The sequence below is a fragment of the Dryobates pubescens genome, chromosome 27, assembly GCF_014839835.1.
Source record: "Dryobates pubescens isolate bDryPub1 chromosome 27, bDryPub1.pri, whole genome shotgun sequence".
NCBI classification, from domain to species: domain Eukaryota; kingdom Metazoa; phylum Chordata; class Aves; order Piciformes; family Picidae; genus Dryobates; species Dryobates pubescens.
The window spans coordinates 10725568-10751715 of NC_071638.1; the positions used below are offsets into that span (position 1 = coordinate 10725568).

Consider the following 26148-nt stretch of genomic DNA (forward strand, 5'->3'; position numbering starts at 1 on the left):
CAGGAGGTGTTGGGTGATACTTGGACTCAATGATCTCAAAAGAATTAACCAACCTGGTTAAGTCTATTCCATTCCATTCCATTCCATTCCATTCCATTCCATTCCATTCCATTCCATTCCATTCCATTCCATTCCATTCTATTCTATTCTATCTCACCACACTCAGAATTTGGAAGTAAAAATAGAATTGTATATACAAAAAAACTAGATCAGGCTGTTCAGAGCCACATCCAACCTGGCCTTAAAAACCTCCAGGGATGAGGCTTCTACCACCTCCCTGAGCAACCTGTGCCAGTCTCTCACCACCCTCATGGGGAACAACTTCTTCCTAACATCCAATCTCAATCCACCCATTTCTAGTTTTTCTCCATTCTCCCTTGTCCTATCATTACCTGACACCCTCACGAAGCCATTGCAAGCATTAATGCCATTTCTGTTATTTTGGTCTCCGTTTTGAGGAGGAAGATGCTACACAGCTATAAGAATGGTTATTATTTTAGGCCACACTGTGAGGACTGTGTCCAGTTCTGAGACTTTCAGTTTAAGAAGGACATTGAGACACTTGAATGTGTCCAGAGAAGGGCAGTGAAGCTGGGGAGGGGTCTGGAGCACAGCCCTGTGAGGAGAGGCTGAGGGAGCTGGGGTTGCTTAGCCTGGAGAAGAGGAGGCTCAGGGGAGACCTTCTTGCTCTCTATAACTATCTGAAGGGAGCTTGTAGCCAGGTGGAGGTTGGTCTCTTCTCCCAGGCAAGCAGCACCAGAACAAGAGGACACAGTCTCAAGCTGCACCAGGGGAGGTTTAGGCTGGAGGTGAGGAGAAAGTTCTTCCCAGACAGAGTGATTTGCCATTGGAATGTGCTGCCCAGGGAGGTGGTGGAGTCTCTATCCCTGGAGGTGTTAAGAAAAGGATTGGACATGGCACTTGGAGTCATGGTTTAGTTGATTAGATGGTGTTGGGTGATAGGTTGGATGATCTCTGAGGTCTTTTCCAACCCTATTGATTCTATGATTGTACTGAGAGCCAGATGGATTTCACAGTAATTTCTTTCCTTTAGATTTACGTATAAGGCGTCAACACTCTTCAGAAAGTGTTTCCAGCATCAACAGTGCTACCAGCCATTCAAGCATTGGCAGTGGTAATGATGCTGACTCCAAGAAAAAGAAAAAGAAAAACTGGGTAAGTGCTCAGCAGGTTTAAACCTATCTTTTAGCTATTATGTTGTTTCTTAGTGCCTGAGTATCCTAACGGTCCATTTAATCAACAATATGCTTGTGGGGCCAGATGGATCTGAAGCAATTCATGTGGATCCATGCTGTGACACTACCAGCAAATGAAAAACTGTTAAATATCAGTGGGGAATTATTTCATAAATCAGAGTAATTAAATACAAAACAAAACCAAACCCACCAGCACCACCAACAACAAAACCAGCAGCAAACAAACAAAGAAAGAGCCTTAAAATAACTGTTGTGACAAAATCTACCTCTGGGCTACACTGAAACCTTGTTTGACATTTCTGTAATCAAGAGTTTGATTCAAAGGCTTGACTGAAATATGTCACTCAGCTCTGAAGAGAGTTGAAATCTGTTCTCATGTAGAAGTGGTATGGTGTTTAGAGAAATTAAGATGCTTGTGAAACGGAACGCACAGATGCCACATAGCACTCCGTGGCATCTGCCTGCTCCGTTTGTTCCATCAAATGCTTTCAGTTAATGATCAGAAAATGTTATTGTTGTTTGATAAATACTACCTGCATAAACATTTGTTTTAAAATACTGATCACTCCCTTGATTTGTAATTCCACACTCTTTCATGTTTCTGCAAGGTGAACTCTAGAGGAAGTGAGGTGAATATAAACCATGGACAATTTGGCATGCATCTCTAAAGAACCCTATCTTGGCATGATTGCTATTTATTTTGGCAGTAGGCTTTTATACCTTCTAAAAATGGATTATCTTCTATGTCTTCTCAGTTTGCCTTTATTCATTTTAATTTCGAAGTTTAGACTGTAGAAAGGGGGAGTGTAGCCAAAATCCATTTCTTTCTCATTAGATATTATGAGCTGGAAAGGACTTCAATCCTTTTTCCACTGGTCACACTCCCCACTCTCCAATTGTATCGTGAAAATAACATATTCGAATACCTCATTTTTTTTAAATAGAGAAACCAGTTTTTTCATTGAGTTCCATCCAACTTTAATTAGAGCAACTTCCAGAAAACAATAGAAAACAACCACATTCTTCTTAAGATGAATAACTCTGGTATTTAGACAAGGGTATAAACCAATGGGCTAAGACAAAACTGTTGTCTTCTCGGCTCCTGAAATAAATGGCTCTTTGGCTATTCTGTCCCTTTTCAATACTGGGTAAGAGCTTCTAGAGGGAAAAGGCAGTGCTTGTACATTCAGAGATCTTACTGCTCTAAAGGAAACTGCAGCAGAGTACATGCCTTTCAGCTAACACTCTTCTCAGCAGTACAGCAAAGTAAGCCTCACGTCCCAGCTTAAACCCTCTTGCTTGTGATCCAAACCATAGCACCGGCACAGTTTGGCTACTCGGTTTTCAATGGGCAAAGTAAAGTGGCCAACCCAGCGAGCTGGACTTCTCTTCTGATTTCAGCATTTAGCAGCAGCAGGTTCTGCCTGTACCTAGATGCAAAGTGGTTATTTAAAGCCAGCCCTTGAAGGGAATGACATGGGAATGGGATTCCCCTAGGGCTTGATGGCTTTAAATGAGCACCTCTCTCCCACCTGATCCTGCACTTTTTCCATACCATTGCATTTGCGCTGCGCTGGATTAATAAAGACAAATCAAAGCACTGTATCATGTTTTTAGAGATACTGTGTTGCATATGTTAATACCTTGCTTCTGAATACTGACCTCAGGCAGTGGCTAGGATGGCATCTGCAAACTAACTCTTTGAAACATGAGCTACACACACATTACCACAATGAGGAAAATAATCTTCTTCTGTGTTTGTTTTCCAGCTAAGAAGCTCTTTCAAACAGGCCTTTGGAAAGAAGAAGTCCACCAAGCCTCCTTCTTCACATTCAGACATAGAAGAGCTGACAGATTCCTCTCTTCCTTCATCACCTAAATTGCCCCACAGCTCAGGAGAGTGTGGGGCAACATCGATGAAACCATCACAGTCAACCTCTGCGTAAGTCTTTCCCTTGGCAGACCTTTCTTCCCAAATGAGATAGACTGTGAAAAAGACCTCCTCAAGTGTGGCTGTTTGCAGTTCAGAAACACCTGTCCAAAGCTGTGATCTTTTAACACATCCAGGCTTGGGGACTCAACCACCTCCCTGCGCAGCACATTCCAATCCCTGACTGCTCTTGCCCTGAAAAAATTATTCCTAATGCCCAGTCTAAACTCTTATCATAATGTTTCAGAAATCTCCTACTATAGCCCTTTATTAATTCTTACTCACCTTTAAACATTTATGCATGTCATGAATTACATTAATGGTTTTCCTTCTTAATTTTTCCTTTTCTTTTTTTTTTTATTTGCCCTGAACATTGATGAGGGAACAGAGAATCTGCTCAGCAGGTTTGCTGATGGCTCCAAACTGGGAGGCTTGTCTGAGACACCTGAAGGCTGTGGGGCCATTCAGCGAGACTGAACAAAAAGGATCAGTGCAGAGTCCTGCACCTAGGCAGGATGCAGCAGCACAGGCTGGGAGGTGATCTGCTGGAGAACAGCCCTGTGGAGAGGGACCTGGGAGTCTGGTGGATAACAAGTTATCCATGGGACAGTAATGTGCCCTGGGGGCCAAGAAGGACAATGGGATCCTGGGGTGCATCAAGAGGAGTGTGTCCAGCAGATCCAGGGAGGTTCCAATGGCGAACGACTCTCTCAGTGAAGAACTTTCTCCTCACCTTGAGATTAAACTTCCTCTGACACAGCTTGAGACTGTGTCCTCTTGTTCTTGGTTGCTTAGGAGTCACAGAATCACTGAGTGTTAGCAGCTGGAAGGGACCTCGAAGGATAGTCCAGACTGACCACCCTGCCAGAGCAGGGTCACTTGGAACAGATCACACAGGAACGCATCCAGGCAGGGCTTGTATCTCTCCGGAGAGGGAGACTCCACAACCCCCCTGGGCAGCCTGCTCCAGGGTTCTGTCACCCTCACAGGGAAAAAATTCCTCCTGTTTCCATGGAACTTCCTCTGCCTCAGCTTCCACCACTGCCCCTTGTACTGGCATTGGGCATCACCCAGCAGAGCCTGGCTCCAGCCTCAGGGCACTCAGCCTGCCCATCTTTATCAACAGCAATGAGGTCACCTCTCAGGCTGCTCCTCTCCAAGCTACAGAGCCCTCAGCTCCTTCAGGCTCTCCTCCTAAGGAAGATCTTCCACTGCCTTCATCATCCTCATGGCTCTTTGCTGGACTCTCTCAAGCAGTACCCTGAGGTCCTTCCTGAACTGAGGAGCCCAGAACTGGACACAATACCCCAGATGTGGCCTCACCAGGGCAGAGTAGAGGGGGCAAATCACAACCTTTGCACCTAGGAATTAAGGGTGAAAATCAATGGGTTATATGCACTCAAAAAAAATAATATTCTGAATGTATTTGAACAACTTTCCTTTGCCATAATGAAATGTCTGACAAAACTGGAAAGGTATAATGCAAGCTGATCATTGCATCTGGAGAGAATTGTTATTTTTTCTTTATTCAGTTCACAATTTGAGATTTTTCATATTTATTAGCATTCTCTCTTCACTCCTAGGTATCACCAGCAGCGAGCGTTTTCTGTGCCCTGGTGTTTAGTACTGATGCTGCCTTGGGGGAGAACCTTCCTCTAATCTCCTGCTTGTTTCCTGCCCCTCTTTAGGATCTGCGAGTGCACAGAGGCAGAGGCTGAAATTATTCTTCAGCTAAAAAGTGAGCTGAGGGAGAAGGAGCTAAAATTAACAGACATTCGTCTTGAAGCCCTCAGCTCTGCACACCATCTGGATCAGATCCGGGAAGCCATGAACCGCATGCAGGTTAGTGCAGCAGCTGGAGTGATGGCAGGGGTGCACACCAAATGTGTGCCTGCTGTATTTTCTTTCCCAGTACTTTGTTCCAGGTACCAAAAAAAACTGTTGGTAGAAAGTAACTCACTAGATTGACACAACTTCCTAAGGATACAGAACACAGAATTAACTAGCTTGGAAAAGACCTTCGAGATCATCAAGCCCAATCTGTCACCTAACACCATCTAATCAACTAAACCGTGGCTCCAAGTGCCTCATCCAGGCTCTTCTTAAACACTTCCAGGGATGGGGACTCCACCACCTCCCTGGGCAGCACATTCCAATGGCCAATCTCTCTTTCTGAGAAGAACTTCCTCCTAACATCCATCGTGAACCTCCCCTTGTGCAGCTTGAGACTGTGTCCTCTTGTTCTGGTGCTGGTTGCCTGGGAGAAGAGACCAACACCCACCTGCCTACAACCTCCCTTCAGGGAGTTGTAGTGAGCAAGAAGGTTTCTCCTGAGCCTCCTCTTCTTCAGGCTAAGCAATCCCAGCTCCCTCTCCTCACAGGGCTGTGTTTCAGACCCCTCCCCAGCCTCGTTGCCCTTCTCTGGACACGTTCAAGTGTCTCAACACCTTTCTTAAATTGAGGGGCCCAGAACTGGACACACTCCTCAAGGTGTGACCTAACCAGTGCTGAGCACAAGGCAGAATGACTTCCCTGCTCCTGCTGGCCACACTATTCCTGATACAGGCCAGGATGCCCTTGATCTTCTTGGCCCCCTGGCTGGCTCATGTTCAGCTGCTGTCAACCAGGACCCCCAGGTCCCTTTCTCCCTGGGTATGAGTATGAGAAGTGTTCACCTTAAGAGATACATAATCCCTGCCCAAAGGATATTTGTTATCCAAAGCCTATGACTGGGGAAAGCAACCAGACAGACCATCAGATCATTAATCGATCTCTAGAGAGCTTTCAATCCTTGGGCCTGGGTGGGGTGTGGAATATATGTTCTTACTCTGTCATCATTTCTGAGTTCAAAGCCAGTCATGCCTTGTTGAAGCAAAGAATGTAAACTTGAACTAAATTGTTATACCCAGCATCACTAAAATTTCATTGCATTATCTTTTGACACCTCTCCAAATCCTTCCTGAACACATTTTTCTTCAGGTTTTTCCTTTCATGAGGCTGAAATGAAGCAGAAATAATGGCAATGTTAAGCAGGGGAGCACTGAGCTTTATGGAACTCAACTCTGTTGCCCATGTCCGTGTGCCTAGTATCACATTTGGTACCCAAAAGTATCTGCAACATCCACACAATGCCATGTGGGTCCTTTAGCAGATCTGAGCTCTTTTGGAATGTAATGAAGAACTTGTCCATAAATAAGGGTTCAGTTGTCAAGGCATAAGTAAAGAATTCTATCTGAAGCCACTAAAATGTATTCAGGGGCTGTAAGGGATGGAACACAGTTAATGGTGGAGAACAAGACATTAAAGCTTATCGGCTGGTCATATTCTTACACTAACCTGTGAGTGCCTATACCAGGTGTACTCCCTGCTGTAGCCACAGGCTGAAGTTCACCAAAGCTGGCCAGAAGCAACTAGTTCACCAAAATGACACCCAGCCACCTTGGAGTTGCTAAAATCTGATGTTTTGCAACACTGATGAGGATTGGTAGGGAGGGAAAGTAGGACTTGTGGGAATAATATATGGATACTGTGTGTTTTCAAAGCACCTTAAAAATCTAAAGCTCAGCTGAATGTGTAATGCAGAATGGATGGAGATTGCATGATTCATTTCACCATAACCTCTGATTTGAACCCCAGGCTAAACTGTTGCAGTCATCCATTACCATCCCTCACTATTTGGCTGGTTTGTTCCTTCCCTTTCACTGTCTCCTTACCTTTGCCCATATGATCTAATCTTTTTGTAGCTGTTGCAGGGTTGTTTGTTTGTTGTTTGGGTGGGGTGTTTTTGCAAGGATATCCCTTATCTTTTTATTCATATAATGTAGCTGTACAGCCTTCAAAAGAGAATAAGACTTTTAGCAGAGTGTCAGTGAATGCGGAAATAAATGTGCTGTGCAAAACCTCCTGCTAGAATAAGCAGTTGCTTCGTACCATGCTTTGTGAAGCAACTGGCAGCTCTGTTTAGCTGGTACCAGGCTGTTCTCAGGATTTACTGATTCATCTGTCTCTGTCTGTTGTCATCAAAGACAGTTTGCTGGTTTTTATGTGAACAATTTCATGTTTGATCAGAAGTCTCTTATCAGACAGCAAGAAGAGTTATGAAACAAACCATCAGTTTCTAATTGTCCATTTTTCCTTTCATGTCTCCTCTGTGAAGTTGCTGCTTGTGTTTTGCATTTAATGTCTTGCATGTAATTTTTCAGTAACTTTAGAAACATTGACCTGTCCAAGAGTTTAACAATAACTTTCTTACCTGTTTCCTAAGATACTTGGCAATATAAAGTATATTATAAAGCAGAAAATAGCTCAGGAAATTCTCACCACACTTGTAGTATGGTCTGATGTACAATAAAGGCAGGGTTGTCAGGGTTGGAAAGGACCTCAAGGATCGTCTAGTTCCAACCCCCTGTCTTGAAAACAAAAGCTAAAGCAAGGTTATAGGGTTTTCTTCCCCCCTTCATTTCAGAATTGGAGACAATCCAGTTTTCACAGGCAGCATTATACTTACAATATATAGTACTACATCGTGCCATGAAGGCTGCAAACTGCAGGCAAACGGCAAGCAGCCAGCAGCCAGCACCACGATAGCTGCCTCCAGTGTCTTTCCAAAAGAATAACTTCCTGTGCTTTGATGTTGATTTCTCTTGAATCACCAGAATGAAATTGAGATACTGAAAGCTGAAAATGATCGTTTAAAGGCAGAGACTGGAAATACTGGCAAGCCTGCCCGGCCATCATCAGAGTCTTCGAGCAGCACATCATCCTCTTCCTCACGGCAGTCGCTAGGGCTTTCTCTGAACAATTTAAACATCACTGAATCTGTAACATCAGGTAAATGTATTTTGCATGCATACATGCCTCAGCAATTAGCAAGTGTGGTGGATTTAGGAATTACCACACACACACATTAATTTGGAGAATTACCCCCAAAATAAATCACCCAACTAGCTCAGATGGTTTTGGAAGCAAAGGAAGGTATATTTATAAGCAAACTAAAATCTCTTACACCAAGTATGCCTGCAAGTTATGAGACTTCATAAGACTTAAGTAAAAATCAGATATACATTCACTGATGGAAATGAGGAAGAATGTTGGCAGTAAATTCTGAAAATGCAGATTTGAGAAGGCTCTGAATGACAGTAGCAGACTGCTTGTTATGTTTGCTTAGTTCCTACCTGGTTTATAACACTCTTTGATCATCGAGTTTACAGTTTACTTGAAAAGAATAATAGATAGATGGATAGATAGACAGACAGAGAAGTAGATAGATAGATAATATATAAATAGACAGATGGATAAACAGATAAATAGATGGATGGATAGATAGATATATTCTTTTTTGCCTGTGGGATAAATATGAGCACTGTACATGAAACTTCATTTTTGTTGCTTATAGATCTTTTATCACTCAGCTTCCTTAGCTTCAAGTCATATATGCAGCTGGGGCAGAAATTGGTCTCAGCTTTACCCCTTAGTCTTTTTAAATGCTGTATACCTGGGTAGCCTGTGTTGGACCAAATCACCATTTACCACAGGAGCCAAACCCTGCCTGGCTTATTAAGCAATCTCATTGTCTTCAGTGAATGAGAGAAAGCAAGCAGAACTTTGGGCTGCCTCCTGAACATTAACATTCCATTAATTTCCGTGCCACAGGGTTTATGATAATAAGGCTTCTACACTTGTTTTGATAATGTAGCCAAGAAACAGAAGTGCTGTCTGTAACATTAGAACCAGGAGCAGAGCAGAAGCAAAGCAGCTCTCGTTAACATAGACTCCACACAAAGAATAATGCAGTTTCTGGAAGCAATAAAAATGTGGCTAATAATTGTAGAACGAGTCTAGGCAAGAGTACAGCTGGGAATGTGCCAAGCCGCCTGACTATAATTTGGATTGGCAGTTAGTGACATTATCTTTCCAAGCATTGATTATACAGATATTTGATTATTTTTTTTCTTCTGGTTGATACCAGATTTTGTATGAAAATAGGTACTTTAAAAAAATTTTTCTTATCCTGCTTTATTTTATGTCAGGTTCAATTTTCAGAGTGGATGAGCCTGGGTCAGACCTCAGTATAACAAGAAGTGTTGCAGAAAGAGAGGGCAAAAATAGTTTAACCATGGTTCCTGCTCACACATCCACACACACTTAAAATAAAATTAAACCCAGAAGATTATTATTTTTTTCTTTAATGGTAGTTACAGAATCTCTTTCATGAGCAGCAGCTACTAGCTTTGTCACTTGGCATTAACTCTGTCTTGATACAGGAATAAACATGTAGGAATAAGAAGAGGAGGAGTCTGAAGAAAAGGAGGAGAATAAGATGAGAGAAAAGAAGCAGGGAGAAGAACACAGGAAGGTGAAAGATGACAAAAAAGAACTAAGATTAATAGAATCATCAGGAAATGTTTAGCAAAAGAACAGAAGAAATAAAAGCTGAAAGAAAAAGAGGAAGAGGAGGAAAGGGGGGAAAGGAGTAGGAGAAAGAAGAGGAAGACTGGGAGAAGTGAGTGGACTCAGTCTTAAGGGTCTTTTCCAACCTACATGATGCTGTGATTCTATAAGAATGATGCTCATGTTCTATAAGCTTTACAGAGTTTTCTGTTGGTGGTTCTAAATGCCTTTCTAGCATGCAAAGTAACTACAAAGGGATGAGAAATGAAAGAAATAAGAGTGCCTAATGAGGAGTGGAGGATTTAATTTGATTATGACTCCAGCCTTTCTGATCATTTGAGTGTTGTTTTGTTGCTCTTACAAAAGTGGAATTTTTTACAGAATACAGAATTAACCAGGTTGGAAAAGACCTTTGAGATCATGGAGTCCCACCTATCACCCAACACCATCTCATCAACTAAACCATGGCACCAAGTGCCTCATCCAGGCTCTTCTTAAACGCCTCCCAGGATGGTGACTCCACCACCTCCCTGGGCAGCACATTCCAATGGCCAATCTCTCTGTCTGGGAAGAATTTCTTCCTGAACCTCCCCTGGCACAGCTTTCCTAGCCACAAAGAAATTCCTCATTCCTAAAGACTTATGGAAGAACATATTTAAGATGGCTGCATGAGGGTCATTTAGAGATTGAAAAAAATGCACAGGAAGATCAGGTACATTGTAAACTGCCCTCAGATGAACAGTGACATCATGGAGACTCTTAGGGTTTGTCAAATATGCCAAAACACAAGGTAAATTACTCAATATCTTAAGTGTTGGTGGCAGGAGAAAAACCCACAACTGTCTGCCCAGAACAAAACAAGCATGGATTTGTTTGAGCTCATAACAGAAATACATTTGCTCACTTAAAAAACCCAACCAAACAAACCAAACAAACCAAAACCAGAATAAACAAACAAACCCCCACAAAAATAACCCCACAGCACAATCCAACAGAAGAATCTACTTTCTGATCTGTGTGTGTTATCAAGCACAGGCTTATTTCTATATCTATATCTAGTTCTGTATCTAAGTCTTCTATGGTTTTGCTTTGAGCAAATGACTGAATCTTACTAGCACCTCATTTCATTTGGGTGAACTCTGACCTTGTGCAGACTGTGACATAAAGTTGATGCTTTTTTTTTGTTTCAGTCACCACAATAAGAAAGAGAGGAATTTAGGGTAGTGGATTATTGTGCTGGCCTGTGAAGAAGATGCAAATCCATAATCTGTCCTAATTTGAAGATCAGTTTAAATGTCTAACAGTGAAGTCTGTGAGAGAACTTCTAGAGGAAGACAGCAGTTTTATCCCTTGAATATAGCTGCAGGCTCAGCCTTCATTAAGAAACAGATCCTCCTGCTTTCCTGTTTTAGGAGTTAGTAAGGAGGTAGAAACAGAGGCACAGAGTAGATCGTAATCACTCTTTACCTCAGTGAAAAATGTGACCTTTCCTCAGAGGAATGACTGAATGCAGCCTCTCATATTCTGAAGGACTGCAAAGGAATTTTCTAATGGATATTGTTTGTGAGCCTGTATATTGAGAGTTAAAAAGGACTCTCTCCATGCCATGTGAACAGAAGGTAAAGAAATGAGCTGGAAAGAGAAATTAAATTATTTTTTACTTAGTAACAAATGCTTTGATGTAAGGATTTCATGGTTTTCTCCTTAAAATGTTCTAAAGGGCACAGTGAGTGTCCAAAGATAGAACATTTTTGACTGGAAAACCCTTTGAACAAATACTGAACTGATTGTATGACTGTAACTGCTATGACTTGTCAGGTTGATGACTTCCCTTCTTTTACTGCAGATATTTTGTTGGATGATGCCACTGATGGAGCACCCCACAAAGAAGGTCACAGCGTGAAAATTTTAGTCACTATAAACAAGGGCTATGGTCGAGCTAAGGTGAGTTCATTACCCAAAGGTCAAGATGCAGAATTACAGCTCGGGCAAGTCTTGCAGCACTGTAGCTCAACTTATTCCAGTATTTTCAGCCAAGAAATAAAGGGAAGCATCCTAAAAATAGCAGCAGCTCTCTTCTATATCATCCATGCTCAATATGATTACCAGTCTCCATAGCCTAATGACATATGGCCTCTTTCTGCCATTGTGGTGGCTAAGACACAACCAAGTCTCAGTTTAAGTAGTAGGAACTTGTAGAACTTGCTGTCTCCGTTTAAAAGTTATTAGATCTATGCCTTGGACCCCTTTAAGGTGCAACTGTGAATATGCTGCTGAGGTAATCAATTTAGAACTGCATTGTCATGTATTCATGTGCTGAATTAGAGAGTAGTATAAATACAGTGGAAGTTTTATTTACCTTCAGCACTTTATAAGCATAGATGCCATCAATATGCAGAACGACACACTGAACATCCTTCCTCATACAGATGTACCAAAGTAATATTATCTCTGCCTATTTCTGGCACAGAGATGATGAGCAAAGTTGTAACAGCACACTCCAAATAATTTTTGTCACTGGGGAAACTGTGGATCTTCACAGAAAGCTCATTGCCAGCCATTTTAGTCCAGTTTCCAAAATTCTGTCTTTGTAGGATCAAAAGCCACATACATATCTGATAGGATCAATTGGAGTCAGTGGAAAAACAAAATGGGATGTTTTAGATGGTGTGATCAGACGTCTCTTTAAGGTAAGACACTGAAAGATTGATATTCATTCCGTTTTCTGTATTTCTGTTGGTTAGGCTTGCTAAGTTTTTGGGTTGACATGCAGCTAACACCACTATTAAACTTTCATTTTAATATGGCTGTGACATGGCAGATTGATCACAGACTCCAATACGATAACTAAAGACATTTATTAGAACATCTGGGGGCCTTTTATACCTGCCTGAAGATCGGTGTTGTAACCCACTAAAGTTACAAAGACCAGAGCTGTGTCAATTAGCTCATTCTAACATTGACATATAGGTAAAGACAGCTAGTCTTGCAGCTACACTAAAATGACAAACAAATTCCTTTTGCTAGTCTAAATTGTTTCTGCTTTCTTTTCTGCAAGATCAGGACTGTCTTGGATAGTAAATTTTCTTATACAGCAAGTAAGCTTTGAGCTTTGAGCTTACTTGCAGAGAGTTGTCTTTGTTTCATCTGCTATTCTGTTCCAATCCCCACATGGCTATCTTTTTTTTCTTTCCCATGATTGTAGGCAGTTCTTTACTGAATGTGACTGCAAGTCACTTGCCAAGTGGCTTCACCTGGACCTGAATATTTTTCAGACTGCTTTCATTCAATAACCATTTCTATGTCTTACGTTTTCATATCATTTCAGGAATACATTTTCCGAGTGGATCCAACTACCAGCCTGGGTTTAAGCTCTGACAGCATTGCTAGCTATTGTATAGGGGATGTAATTAGAGGCCATAGCCTAGAAGTGCCTGAACTGCTGCCTTGTGGATATCTGGTTGGAGATAATAACATCATCACTGTGAACCTGAAAGGTAAAACCCCGAGAATATTTTTTGTAGATACTGTAGAGTTTTCACTGCAGTCCTCCATCCCTTCATTTAATTTTTATCTTTTTTTCCTTATACTGGACCATTTTGTATTTTGTCTCCAGTATGAGGACTCATTTATCTCACAAATGACAGCGGTGCAGCATTTTGAGGCAAATCTAAGAATATCTCCGTCCTCTGCCTGCCTGACAAAGCACAGAAAAGTAAAAATGTCTGAATAGCAGGGGGGGAAAATAAGAAAGAAAAGAAAAAAACAACCCTAAAACAGATTATGACAAGAAACATTTATGCCTTGCCCAGTTCCAGTGCAAAATCTGTAGGGATGTTCTGTTGGAGGGGGGCCTTCAGAAGAGCCATGTGTACGTTGTTCCAACAACCAGTAAATCCTGTGGATGTCGCTTTACTTTGACCTTTTTTTTTTTGTCATGGTTGACTGTAGTGTCAGAAACACACAGCTTTGCCTCAGTGAGCCTTCTCTTCACGCTTAGTTTGATTTCCACCCACCTCATCCAAGCACCACTGTTGAATTTTCCAGCCTGGTGAGAGGACAGAAGCATTTCTACACTCATGAAACCCTTGATAGGAATTTCATTTAGACAAAAGAGTCTTCCCTTACTTTGAGCATAACACTCATGGCATCAGGCGTTGGGTCAAGCCAATGCCTATTTTATCCAGAATGAAGACAGTCCATTTTTCTTTTCTTCTGTTTCCAGGAGTGGAAGAAAACAGTCTGGATAGTTTTGTGTTTGACACATTAATTCCTAAGCCAATTACCCAGCGGTATTTTAATCTACTGATGGAGCATCGCAGAATTATTCTGTCAGGACCCAGTGGCACAGGAAAGACCTACTTAGCTAACAGACTGGCTGAATATGTTATAACTAAATCTGGCAGGAAAAAAACTGAGGATGCAATTGCAACTTTTAACGTGGATCACAAGTCAAGCAAGGTAGGGAACTGCTGAAAAGGGGCAGTGGTGGAAGTTGAGGCAGAGGAAGTTCCACATGAGGAAGAATTTTTTCCCTGTGAGGGTGACAGAACCCTGGAACAGGCTGCCCAGAGGGGTTGTAGAGTCTCCCTCTCTGGAGATATTCAAGACCTACCTGGAAGTGTTCCTGTGTAATGTGGTGTAGGTGATCCTGTTCTGACAAGGGGAGTTGGACTGGGTGAGCTTTTGAGGTCCCTTCCAGCCCCTAACATTCTGTGATTCTGTGAAAGGAATGCAGCCACCAAATAGGAATGTGGCTACTTCAGTCACTTGCCTTATGTTTAATGACATTGTCTTTCCTAGCACATGGCTAGAAAAGCATTGCCCTATCTCAGAAGCAAGTCTTCCTGCATGTGCTGATCCAGCTGAATGGTCTGCAGTGGGGAAGCTCTGTAGCAGCCTGTTTATCTTTCTGAGAGTCTGTTCCACTGAAATCATATCTATGGTTTAATTAGGTTAATCTTCTCTTGGTTTTGTTTTCATTGTTCCACTTAAGGATCTGCGACAATACCTAGCAAACCTAGCTGAGCAATGCAGTGCTGACAACAATGGTGCTGATCTCCCTGTGGTCATAATTCTTGATAACCTCCACCACATCAGTTCATTAAGTGATATCTTCAATGGTTTCCTCAACTGTAAATATAATAAATGGTAGGTAGAAACCTTTCTCTCCCCTTTCAGACACCTTTTGCAGTTAAAGCAGTAACACCTGCTAGTTCCTTTGCAAAACAGAATGTCCCAGTGTAAACTTAAGACTCCCACAGACTGCCAGCAAAGCCCTTATGCTCTTGAGTACCTTTAACCCTCTTCAGCCAAGTACTTGAGTATCTTCACTTTGTTTATATGACTCCCATGGATCTCATTGGAGTATAAAAGTACCACAGAATTTAAGAAAGTACTTAAACACTTGGCTGAGTTAGAGTCTTAGCCCTTTCACATGTCAGATCACACAAGCTCATTAGCACCATGAGGACAGCTTGAGGGAGAGTGAGAAGAAATTCACTTTATAGTGGTGGAATTTGGGGTAGTTGTGAATCCATGAAAGATGCTGTGCAGAATTTGTCTTGTATTTCCCACAGCTTTCCTGCAGCACTGCAGGAAAGTTGTTGGCTGTCCTTTATTGCCAAGCAAGAACAAAAATAACGTGTCCTGGAACTTCTACTGGCCTGTAGCAATGTCATCATAGGGACTTCCCTTCATAAAATCCCTGCATGCTAAGTCTTGTTTATGAGGTTCACTGGCTTTGAAATGAAAACTCTCCACATACAGTGAAATTATGAGGAGCATGAGGACAGTCTTGCCTCGTTTATTTCTGTATTACAGATAAGTACTAGTAAACCACAACTGTGCACAAAAGGGAATCATACAAGAACAAACATTTTAAAAGGGTTCCTTAGAAATATTTTAAATCTGAGATGTCCAAAAACTCTTAAAATTGGCCTAGAGCAGAGAAGAAGAAAGACTATTCTCTGCATATCTGAATGGATTCTCCCTCAGACGAACTACTACTTTTCCCTTTTCAGTCCCTACATTATTGGAACTATGAACCAGGGAGTTTCTTCTTCACCAAACCTTGAGCTGCATCACAATTTCAGGTATGTCCACTCGGTATGTACTGTGGCTGTCTCCGCACAGCTCCGTGCTTCCTAGCCCAGCTCTTTGACAAACATTGTTCTTGTGTTTCATCACAGCGAAGTACACTGCAACAGGCTGCCCAGGGGGTTGTGGGGTCTTCCTCTCTGGAGATATTCAAAACCCTCCTGGATGCATTCCTGTGTGACCTGCTCTAGGTGACCCTGCTCTGGCAGGGGGTTGGACTGGATGAGCTTTCGAGGTCCCTTCCAGCCCCTAACATTCTGTGATTCTGTGAAAGTATTTTAACGTCTGTCCCTCTCCTGTATTGACAAGTCTCTCATTACGAGTATCTCTTGCTAAAGGTACCGGGAAGGTACCTCTAGCCAGTTGCTCAAGACAGTTGCACTCTTGAATTCCAGTTGTCTTCAGCAGTGTTTTGAATTTCTGCTGAAACCTCTAATGATTGTGTTGGAGCAGTGGGAAGTTCATTGGAGCAATTTAATACCTGCTCGCTAATGAGACTCAGAAGGTTATGACATTGACCTTCATCTGTACTTGTAAGAGGAAGTGATGTGTTTGCTATTCATTGTTAGCTTACATTTATCCTTTCTACCCAGGTGGGTGCTGTGTGCTAATCACACAGAGCCTGTTAAAGGTTTCTTGGGCAGATATTTGAGAAGGAAACTGATTGAGACTGAAATAGAAAAGAACATGCGCAATAACGAGCTCATGAAAATCATTGACTGGATCCCCAAAACGTGGCATCATCTCAACAGCTTCCTAGAAACGCACAGCTCTTCAGATGTAACCATTGGTGAGTCCATTGGCAGAGTGGTTTGATTTGAGGGGATGCAGGCTGAGCCTTTCAGAGGTTTTGTGAAGGGTATATTGTGTTTCTGAAACTCGTCCTCTCTCAGTGAGATGCACAACATCAGTGTGGGGAATTTGCCTGCTTGCCAGCGAGGTTGACATTACACCAGCGCATGTAACAAGTGAGTATTTATTTCCTGGTATTTTTGCCTTGGTTGATAAAGACTTGCAGGTAAATGATCATGGTTTTTACAAATTAGATGTACAAAAAAATTAGCTCAACAGCAGCTTTCTTAAGCTGTTCCACCCTTTTTTTTTCCCTCCTGCGCCCACACCGTTACCCTAATAGAACGGCTCATGAAATTAGCAGGTGGGAGATACCCATGGACCTGAAATCGTCTGGTGGAGTAGCTATGGTAGCAAAGAAGTCATCTTCTCACATACCTTTGCCCATAAAACTTCCAAGTGTTCATCAGGCCCTAGAATTGGATGAAATGATACTAGTTCATATTTAATAACAGAAGACTGATACCTCCTTTGATCTGGTCCTCTAATAGCATCTTGCCTTCAGTTTGCTCCAATACTACTCTTGAGTCACTGAGGATTACTTTTAGTGTGTTCCCCAGTTCTACCTTTTTTAACACAGAGTTTGATTTCTCAGGTCCCCGCCTTTTCCTCCCTTGCCCTATGGATGTTGATGGCTCCAGAGTGTGGTTCACAGACCTCTGGAACTATTCACTAGTGCCATATCTTCTGGAAGCTGTAAGAGAAGGACTTCAGGTATGTCCAATGAGGGTGACTCCACCACCTCCCCGGGCAGCCCATTCCAATGGGCAATCACTCTCTCTGTGTAGAATTTCTTCCTAACCTCCAGCCTAAACCTGCCCTGGTGCAGCTTGAGACTGTGTCCTCTTGTTCTGGTGCTGGTTGCCTGGGAGAAGAGACCAGTCCCCACCTGGCTACACCCTCCCTTCAGGAAGTTGTAGAAAGCAAGAAGGTCTCCCCTGAGAGATAATTAGATATTCCTGGAATGAGACAGGTGGAAAATGCCTTTCTAGCTTGGCACATTGCAAACTTACTTGTCAGACATACTATTTACAAGCAGACTCCAGGTAGGACTTAATGGCTGTTAATCTCAGAGGAGAGGAAGTGCTGCTCGGAGTTAGTCTGCTGCCTTCCTGAGAAACGTTTCCCCTTGGTTTAGTTAGGTAGATCCCTGTTGTAGCATCCTAACCTCAGTGTAGGGCAGAAGGAGTCTGAGTATCTCTGTACATAATACAGAGAACTTGGCTGCCTAACCTGGAGCTGTGGATTCAGCAAATGCCTGGGAGCAGGTGTTGCAGTGACAAGCACAACTCATCTCCCTGGCTTCAGTACAAATATCCTTCAGTGTTTTCCTCCCTTTAGGGATGCAGCCCATCTAAATCCTCCAGGAATGTATGCCTTGCCAATATTATACTGCTCCTTGGAACATGTGAGGCTGCTTGAGCTGGGAGAAATCACAGAAAGCCCTAGTGAATGGTTCCCTATCCAGATGAGTCATTGTCACAGCTAAAGGAAATCTGTAAAACAGCAACCAAGGAAGGGACGCCTTGTTTAACATGTTGCTTATGAACAACAGTGTGGAGAAGGGTGCATTTTAGTGAGGAAGTTACCAGACCTCATAAACTTACAATATTATCATTCTTCCTTCCTCTGACCTCCTTCCAGATTTGTGAGCATTTTTGTGCTTTGTAGTAAGGAAATGTATCCTTTGTGAACATCTCTTAACCTTGTGAATGATCTCAGACTTGAGGCGTGGACAGACATCTGCTTCTGTGTCCCATTCTGCTAGAAAAGAGCAATCTGTACTGGCATTTTTTAATGCAGTTCAACCAAAATCTAATCAACTTGAATGCTTTAGATAGATCTAAGTTGATTTCACCAATACACCTTAAGCAAATTATCTAAAGGTCTCATTTCACATTGCATTAAGAACTTGTAGCTCCCAACATTGCCTACAAGTGTCACTGGTTGCAGAATGCTTTTCAGCTTGCAAGTACTTGCAAGTACTTGGTTGCATGGTTTAGTTGATTAGGTGGTGTTGGATGATAGGTTGGACACAATGATCTTGAAGGTCTCTTCCAACCTGGTTTATTCTATTCTATTCTATCCTATCCTATCCTATCCTATCCTATCCTATCCCATCCCATCCCATCCCATCCCATCCCATCCCATCCCATCCCATCCCATCCCATCCTATCCTATCCTATCCTATTCCATACTCCACATATTGAAGGAGTTTTAATGGAGATGAGGTCTTTTGAGTGCCTTATTATATCCAAATGCTGAGCACATCTGAAAACAAAACACTTGCTAAGATAGTTTAGAGGTTTTTAATTACTTTTGTCTGCTATTACAACTGGTACTGAAAACTGTAGGATACTTACCTGTGTTATATCCATAATGCAGATGTATGGTAAGAGGGCACCCTGGGAAGATCCCTCCAAGTGGGTAGCTGATACCTATCCATGGAGCTCTGCATCTTTACAGCATGAATGGCCATCACTACTTCACTTAAGACCAGAAGATGTTGGTTATGAAGGTTATGCATCTGCAAAGGAAGGGACAACCTCAAAGCATGTTCCACAGAATGATACAGAGGGAGATCCCTTGGTAAGATTTAAACTTTGAAGAAAAGTTTTTCAGCATGTGTTTGACTACCATGTGTTAAATTGTACACTGTACAATAAAAACAAGGCACTTGTTCCAAAATGGGCTTTAAAGTGAACCCTACTAGAATTCATTTAAAAGCTTGAAAATAAAAGGAAAATCTACTCTAGTATCACCATTATGTTAATATGTCCCTGCATTGTTTGCATTCCCTTTCTGCCCAGAGGTGTATCTGGTCTTCATAAATGTAATGTTTGGTACCACGTTTCAGCTACTTATTCGACAAACACCTTTCCAAGTTGGGCAGTCCTTCATCTACCTTCTATAAAGGAAGGACTGAGAAACACATTATCGTCCCTGTCTATCACATTCAGTGGAAATGCAGTTTAGACAGCCATCCTTAAAATATTGGAGCAAAGCTAGGAGTGGGCAGATTCAGACTGGACATCAGGAAGAAGTTCTTCCCCATGAGGGTGGTGAGACACTGGAACAGCTTGCCCGGGGAGATGGTGGAAGCCTCCTCCCTGGAGGTTTTGAAGGCCAGGCTGGAGGTGGCTGTGAGCAACCTGCTGTAGTGTGAGGTGTCCCTGCCCATGGCTGGGGGCTGGAATTGGCTGATTCTTGAGGTGCCTTCCACATCTGACAAATCTATGATTCTATTTGTAATTCATAACAAATAATAATAACAAATTCTTACATGCTTTTCAATTAAGGATATCCACTTTATATTCATCCATTTCTCAAGAGTATCACTGCTAACATTAATTGAAATTATTCCAGAGAAAGAAAGATAGATGTTTCAAGGTGGTTTGGATGTGGTGCGTGGGGCTATGGTTTAGGGGTGACCCATGTAGAGTAGGGCTCTGGGTTGGACTTGGTGATCCTGGGGCTCTTTTGCAACCTGAATGTTTCTGTGATTCTGTGACAGTTTGATCTATGATTTGGACTGCCAGTGAGTGTCTTGACCATGCTCCCACTACATATGCATCATCTCCACTAAGGTGAAAATTCCTGAGCAGCCCAAGTTCAGTGTCCTATCACTCTTGTTCTCTGCACACTGTGATCAATATCTATAACTGACTAAGCATCAGAGGCTAGAGCTTTGTGAATGGAAGGTTTGCCTCTGCCTCCAGTGGAGCTGGAGGGGAGACAGGCACTGTGCTTGTGGACACAAGACATGTCACATGCAGCCTGTATTGGACAGTGAACACAAATCATAGAACTGTCAGGGTTGGAAGAGATCTCAAGGATCATGCAGTTCCAACCCCCCTGCCATGGGCAGGGACACCTCAAACTAGAGCAGGTTGCTCAGACCCACATCCAGCCTGGCCTTAAAACCCTCCAGGGATGAAGCTTCCACCACCTCCCTGGGCAACCTGTGCCAGTGTCTCACCACCCTCATGGGGAACAACTTCTTCCTAACATCCAATCTCAATCTCCCCATTTCTAGTTTTGCTCCATTCCCTCCCAGTCCTATCACTCCCTGACACCCTCAAAAGTCCCTCCCCAGCTTTCTTGTAGCCCCCTTCAGATCCTGGAATGCCACAAGAAGGTCTCTTGGGAGTCTTCTCTTCTCCAGACTGAACAGCCCCAACTCTCTCAGTCTGTCTTCACAGCAGAGCAGCTCCAGCCCTCTGCTCATCCTCGTGACCCTTCTCTGGACACCTTCCAGCACCTCCAGATCCTTCTTGTAATAGGGGCTCCAGAACTGGATGAAACTTTCACCAACAGCTACGTGATAGCATTAGAGAGTGTTAAACACTGTTCAATGCCCAGAGAAGACTGCCGGTTGAAATCAGAGAGATGTAAGGATTGCTGAGCAAACTGGAAAAAGGGGCTTAACACACAAGCACCCCAGAATGCCTCTTCCTCTTTAGCTGTTCATTGCCTGACTTTGGGTAATGACAGCGTATTTATTCCTTGACAAATGCTGAAACAATGTCACTATTGCTTGCAGCCCTAAGCATGCTGGCAGAAGTGGATGATCCTGATCATTACACAGTTGGACATCAAGTATGCAAGTAAATTTCTAAGGCTTAATGCTGCTTTTTGATGATTTTTTCCAGAGTGGGTTTCAGGTCCTATTAATCACCAAATTATGTGAGGAGTCTCCTTTTTAGTGTGTCAGTGTGATTATGATTTCAGTTTCTTTTCAATGTAGTGTGTCTATGCCATCCAAAAATTATCTGGAAGCCTGACTGTCTCCAAATACAGGTCCAGATGTCCAGCTGTGATATGGCTTCCTTCCTCTGATACTGTTGCAGCTGCAGCCGGTGTCACCTCTGAATTAAAGAGAGTTATCAGGCAGCTCCATTGTATCCCTCTTGCTCTCTGGACCTTTAAACTTTGATTTAACGTCCAGAAGGTGATGAAAAGGGTGCCAGGAGGAACTGCTGATACCCTGCCCTTTCTGAAATCCTTTTGTGTGGTCCTCTCATCTAGATGCCAGCACATCTCCTACAGCAAGGGACCTTAATTAAATTTTAACATGGCCACTGCAGCATTAAATGAGATGAGATGAGATGATGTAAACATTGCTTTCTCCTTTCAGATGAATATGCTAATGAGGCTTCAAGAGGCAGCCAACTATTCGAGCGCACAAAGCTGTGACAGTGATAGCACCAGCCACCACGATGACATTTTGGATTCATCCCTGGAATCAGCTCTCTGAGAGGGACAAACCTTGGTGGAGGATTATGGTAAAATCCGTTGCCACTAGACCACTGCCACTCTTAAAGCAGCACGCCGAGATCCCTGGTTGAGAATGGTGTGTCGTAGGTAGGCAGGAGAGCTAACTGCAAAATCAAGAGGAAAAATTGAAGTGGAAAGCTTGAATTACTTTAATTTTAAGGCATTTCAATACCTATGGAGTCAAGTGAGACTCCATTTGTCAACTGGAAAGGGCCCTAGACCGAGGGCATCTAAGCAGATTGCACACGTGTTAGCCAAACTGGATTTCCCCCCCCCCCGCCCCTTTCCCTCTTTCTCTCTGTCTCTGTTTCTCTGTACAAGTTTACAGTGCAACTTCTTCTGGTTTGTTTGGTTTGGGTTTTTTGTTGGTTTTTTTTTTTTCCTTTAGTTTACCCTGAGGCACTGCATGAACAAATGCGGTCTTCTAATTCTCTTCTAACCTCTGTTGTGCCACATGGTGCTGGTCACAGGACTGCAGTGGTGTTTGTATGCTACTGCCCCTTCCAAAAGGAGTCAAGGATGATGATGGTAACTCAGAAAGCACAAACAGTGTTGTGCAATCACCAGAAAACATGACTGTGATATGCTGGATAAGTGCCAATTTAATTGTAACTGCCATGGTCATGGTGATGCGCTCCATCAAGTTTTTAGTACACGACTCACAGGTTTTATAAAGTTCTTTTTACCACAAAGGTCTTTTTTAACCACCTGTCCACTCCTTAACAACGGTTTTCTACCAATTATTAGCCAACACTGATGAAAGGCTTTTTTAGGGCTTCATTTGTTTGAGCCTTTTCAGTGAAAGAAGGAACATTTCTTATGGTGCTGTCTCACTGCCTTAAACCAGATTTCTAGACCGGTTTTACAGTTGGTTTGATTCCTAAACCATTGGTAATTGACACTGTTTTTTTCTTCATTTACTAATGAGAAAAGGTCAGTTAACACAGTAGCCTCACCTCTGTATATCATGATTTTTTAAAGCAATGGACAGGAGAAAGAACAGTTGCTATATAGTATTTTTATCTTGTGAATAGATTGCTCTGCCTACCCTCAGAAACACACAAGGAACCCAAACCCACTTCCACTGCCACCTAAATGCTCAAATCTGTTTTTGGCCCCCTGGAATGGAGTTTTGGTTTTGGTTTGGTTGTTTTTTTTTTTTTGGAGGATAGATATTTTGAATTCTTATCCAGCAGAGCTGGATGCACTTGATGCAGCATGAGCACAAATATATGGTTTGGTTTGGTTTTTTTGTTTGTTTGGTTTGGGTTGTTTGGGTTTGGTTTTTTTCCCCTTTTTCTAGTTTTTAGCATGTTGTTTTGATTGCTATTGTTGTACATGAAGAATTCAGCATAAAAGAACACTGAAGCAGTGATGTCCACTGTGGAAGAGGAAGAGTTTATACTGTAAAAGTGGGTTGGTTTTGCACAGTCTACCGGGTGGGTATTGTAAATATTGGAAAAAAAAAAACCAGAAAACAAGAAAAAGAAAAAAAAAAAAAAGAAAGAAAAAAAAAAGAAAAAAAAAGGAGGAAAAAAGTTTAAAAAAAAAAGTAAAATGTTTTTTAAAAAGAGAAGAAGAGAAGAGAAGAAAAAAAATTTTGAGAAGGAGAAAAAAAATTTAAAAGGAGGAAAAAAATTTTAACAATTAAAAAGGAGAAAAAAATTTTTAAAAGGAGGAAAAAAATAAGAAAAAAATTAAAAGGCAGGAAAAAAAAAAAAAGAAAAAGAGAAAAAAAGCCTTGCACAAATGAAATTGAAAATAAACAAACAAACAAGCTTGTATTTTATTCTGTTGGTGTTAAGAGATGTTTCACCTGCTGAGATTTCCTGTGTGTTGCAAACAAATACAGAATGCAGATCTTCAAAGCTGTTCTTACCTGGTGTGTTTGTCCTGTACTTACAGTTGTTACAACTATGCAGGAGCTATCCATGCTACAGTCAGCATGTTACAATATCTATATGAAGCCAATACATTGTGTGTGGGGGGCTTAAAGACCTGAAAATAAGTTTGAAGTGCATATTGTGAGGGCAGGCCGCAGCCAGATCTCTTTCCAAGTGCTCAGAGTAATCCGAAGGCAGCCGGCTGAAATAGGTGCATATAAAAACCAGAAGGTACCTAAGGGCTTTGGCATTGTGTAGACAACTTACTGTACACCTCCATGGATGTTACCTTCGGGCTGTGTATTTGGTGCTATTCACTCTTCATAGCCACCCTGGCTGTCGAACAAAAGATCAATCGGTGCAAGTTTCCAAAGGGCGCTGAGCTGTATCGCTGAATCTAGAGGTTCCTACACGGTGCTACTGCCCGAATACAACTCCAGCTGGTTTGATGCATGTAGGGTTCAGTCAGACCACCACCACGCCCCCGAGTCTGGATCCATTTCTGACCCACACACCTTGCCTGACTCAGGGAGAGGAAAGCTATCCTGTCCCTGTGCTCTGAGCAAGCCCAAGGGAAGTTTTCCTGCCCATACCTAGCAAACACACACCGCTGCAGACACGAAACTTCCTGCAATACATCTCAGTGAGTCCACCCTCGTTTACAGCCCAGACCTTGTTTGTGAAACATTTGTCTGTACACATTTTATATTTTGTACATTTTTGATGTAACATATCATGTAAATAGACAGAAACAGTGAAATAAATCATCTGAAAAGTTTTGTAGTCTTTGTAAAGCCCTGATAATAAGTATTTGGTGTCATCAGACTTAACTGGATAATGTATTTTCTATTGGTTTGTTGTTCCTCTATCTTGCAAACCAGCTTGCATAGAGATTTTCCTTTTTTTTTTTCCTTTTCTTCTACTTTTCTTTTTTTTTCCTTTCTTTTTTTTTCCTTTTTTTTTTCCTTTTTTTTTTTTTGCAGGTGTGCACACTGTATCTGTCTAAATTATTACTTTGCCATTAAAGTGGAATTATTTATTGAAAACACAGTCTGGTGTTTTTGCAGTCAGGACCACTGAATGCTTAGATACTGTTTTAACGTCTTTATTGATGGCCTTGATGAAGACACAGAGTGTGTCAGCAGTAAGTTGGGTGTCAGTGTTGATCTGCACCAGGGTAGGGAGGCTCTACAGAGGGACTTGGACAGATTGGATCCGTGGCCTATGTTAACAGGAGGAGCTTCAACAAGGCCAAGTGCCAGGTCCTGCACTTGAGGCACAACAACCCCAAGCAATGCTACAGGCTTGGGGCAGTGTGGCTGGAAAGTTGCTGGCAGAAAGGGACCTGGAGGTGCTCATGGACAAGCAACTGAAGAGGAGCCAGCAGTGTGCCCAGGTGGCCAAGAAAGACAATGGCATCCTGGCTGGGATCATCAATGCTGTGTCCAGCAGGAGCAGGGAGGGGATTGTCCCCTGGGACTGAGCTCTGGGGAGGCCACACCTCAAGTGTTATGCCCAGTTTTGGGCAGCTCAATCCAAGAGAGATGTGGAGGTGCTAGGTCCAGGCCAGAGGAGAGCAAGGAAGCTGTGAAGGGCCTGGAGAATAAATCTGATGGAGAGTGACTGAAGGAGTTGGGGATGGTTAATGTGAAAAAGGCTGAGGGGAGACCTCAGTGTATCTTCTCCTGGGCAAAGCAGAACAGCCAAGATTGGAGGAGAAGAGAGAAAAGGAATGAAAAGGGAAGTGAAATGTGAAGAATTGTTATCATACAGCTTCTCTTGTTCCAGACATTTATCCAGTGAATCTGTTTAGAACAATCTTTTGTTTTCCTTTTTACACCCAGTAGCGATTTATTTGCATTTTTCTGCTTTTCTGTTTGAAATCTGCAGCTAACTTTTAAAGGCATAGCCTGAAACTACCAATCCACCCCTTCTAGGCAATTCCATTGGCTGCTAATACTGTCCATCTAATCTAAAAGAATATCTGCAATGAGTAAATGAAGTTTGCAGTCCATTCTGGCTGTCCTCAGATGTAGATGATTCAGAAGTCCAAGAACCAGGAAACAAGAAAACAGAAAGCAGTTTGTCTCTCTGCAGACGAAGCAAAGAGAAGGAACAGGGACTCTCAGGTAACTCAGGGCTCTCAGGGTTTGTGCTCTGTGGACTCCTCATGGATTCTTCCTTTAGGTGCGATGTTGTATCGGTACAACACTCTGGCGTTAAACTCTCTCAGCTGAAGTTAGATTTCTCTGTGGAACACACTGAATTTCACATTCTCCTGCATTACCCAGTAAGTGTGACCAGAACCTTCAGCAGAAACCACCCCTCGGACAGGTTTAGCCTCTCCTGAGGGAGAAAATACCCAAACAGTTTTACCTAACAGATTCTTTTCTCTAACAGGAACTCTATCACCTTCTACTTTCTGTAGCAGATCTGAATGTGCCGGTCCAGCTCGGTTCACTGAACCTCTACTGTTCACCAGCCAGGTTGCTTGTGCTAG

The 26148-nt window shown here is 42.4% G+C and overlaps 2 protein-coding genes across 8 annotated transcripts in view; both read left to right on the plus strand.

Annotated features, from left to right (window-relative positions):
* The window catches only part of NAV3 (neuron navigator 3), a 451810-nt gene extending 428907 nt beyond the window's left edge, over positions 1-22903 (plus strand). For all 7 annotated transcript variants that reach the window (XM_054173934.1, XM_054173935.1, XM_054173930.1 and 4 more), the window contains 14 exons: positions 1055-1176; positions 2987-3159; positions 4836-4989; positions 7803-7977; positions 11384-11481; positions 12132-12227; positions 12866-13034; positions 13763-13998; positions 14534-14688; positions 15561-15632; positions 16230-16426; positions 17084-17202; positions 18874-19077; positions 21626-22903. In XM_054173934.1, coding sequence (XP_054029909.1) covers positions 1055-1176; positions 2987-3159; positions 4836-4989; positions 7803-7977; positions 11384-11481; positions 12132-12227; positions 12866-13034; positions 13763-13998; positions 14534-14688; positions 15561-15632; positions 16230-16426; positions 17084-17202; positions 18874-19077; positions 21626-21745 — 2090 coding nt within the window. In that variant the 3' untranslated portion in view covers positions 21746-22903. The remainder of the gene's footprint in view (positions 1-1054; positions 1177-2986; positions 3160-4835; positions 4990-7802; positions 7978-11383; positions 11482-12131; positions 12228-12865; positions 13035-13762; positions 13999-14533; positions 14689-15560; positions 15633-16229; positions 16427-17083; positions 17203-18873; positions 19078-21625) is intronic.
* A 1023-nt stretch (positions 22904-23926) lies between these two features.
* The window catches only part of CDHR3 (cadherin related family member 3), a 51077-nt gene continuing 48855 nt past the window's right edge, over positions 23927-26148 (plus strand). Inside the window, exons 1-2 of the mRNA XM_054173789.1 lie at positions 23927-24033; positions 25836-25938. Coding sequence (XP_054029764.1) covers positions 23927-24033; positions 25836-25938 — 210 coding nt within the window. The remainder of the gene's footprint in view (positions 24034-25835; positions 25939-26148) is intronic.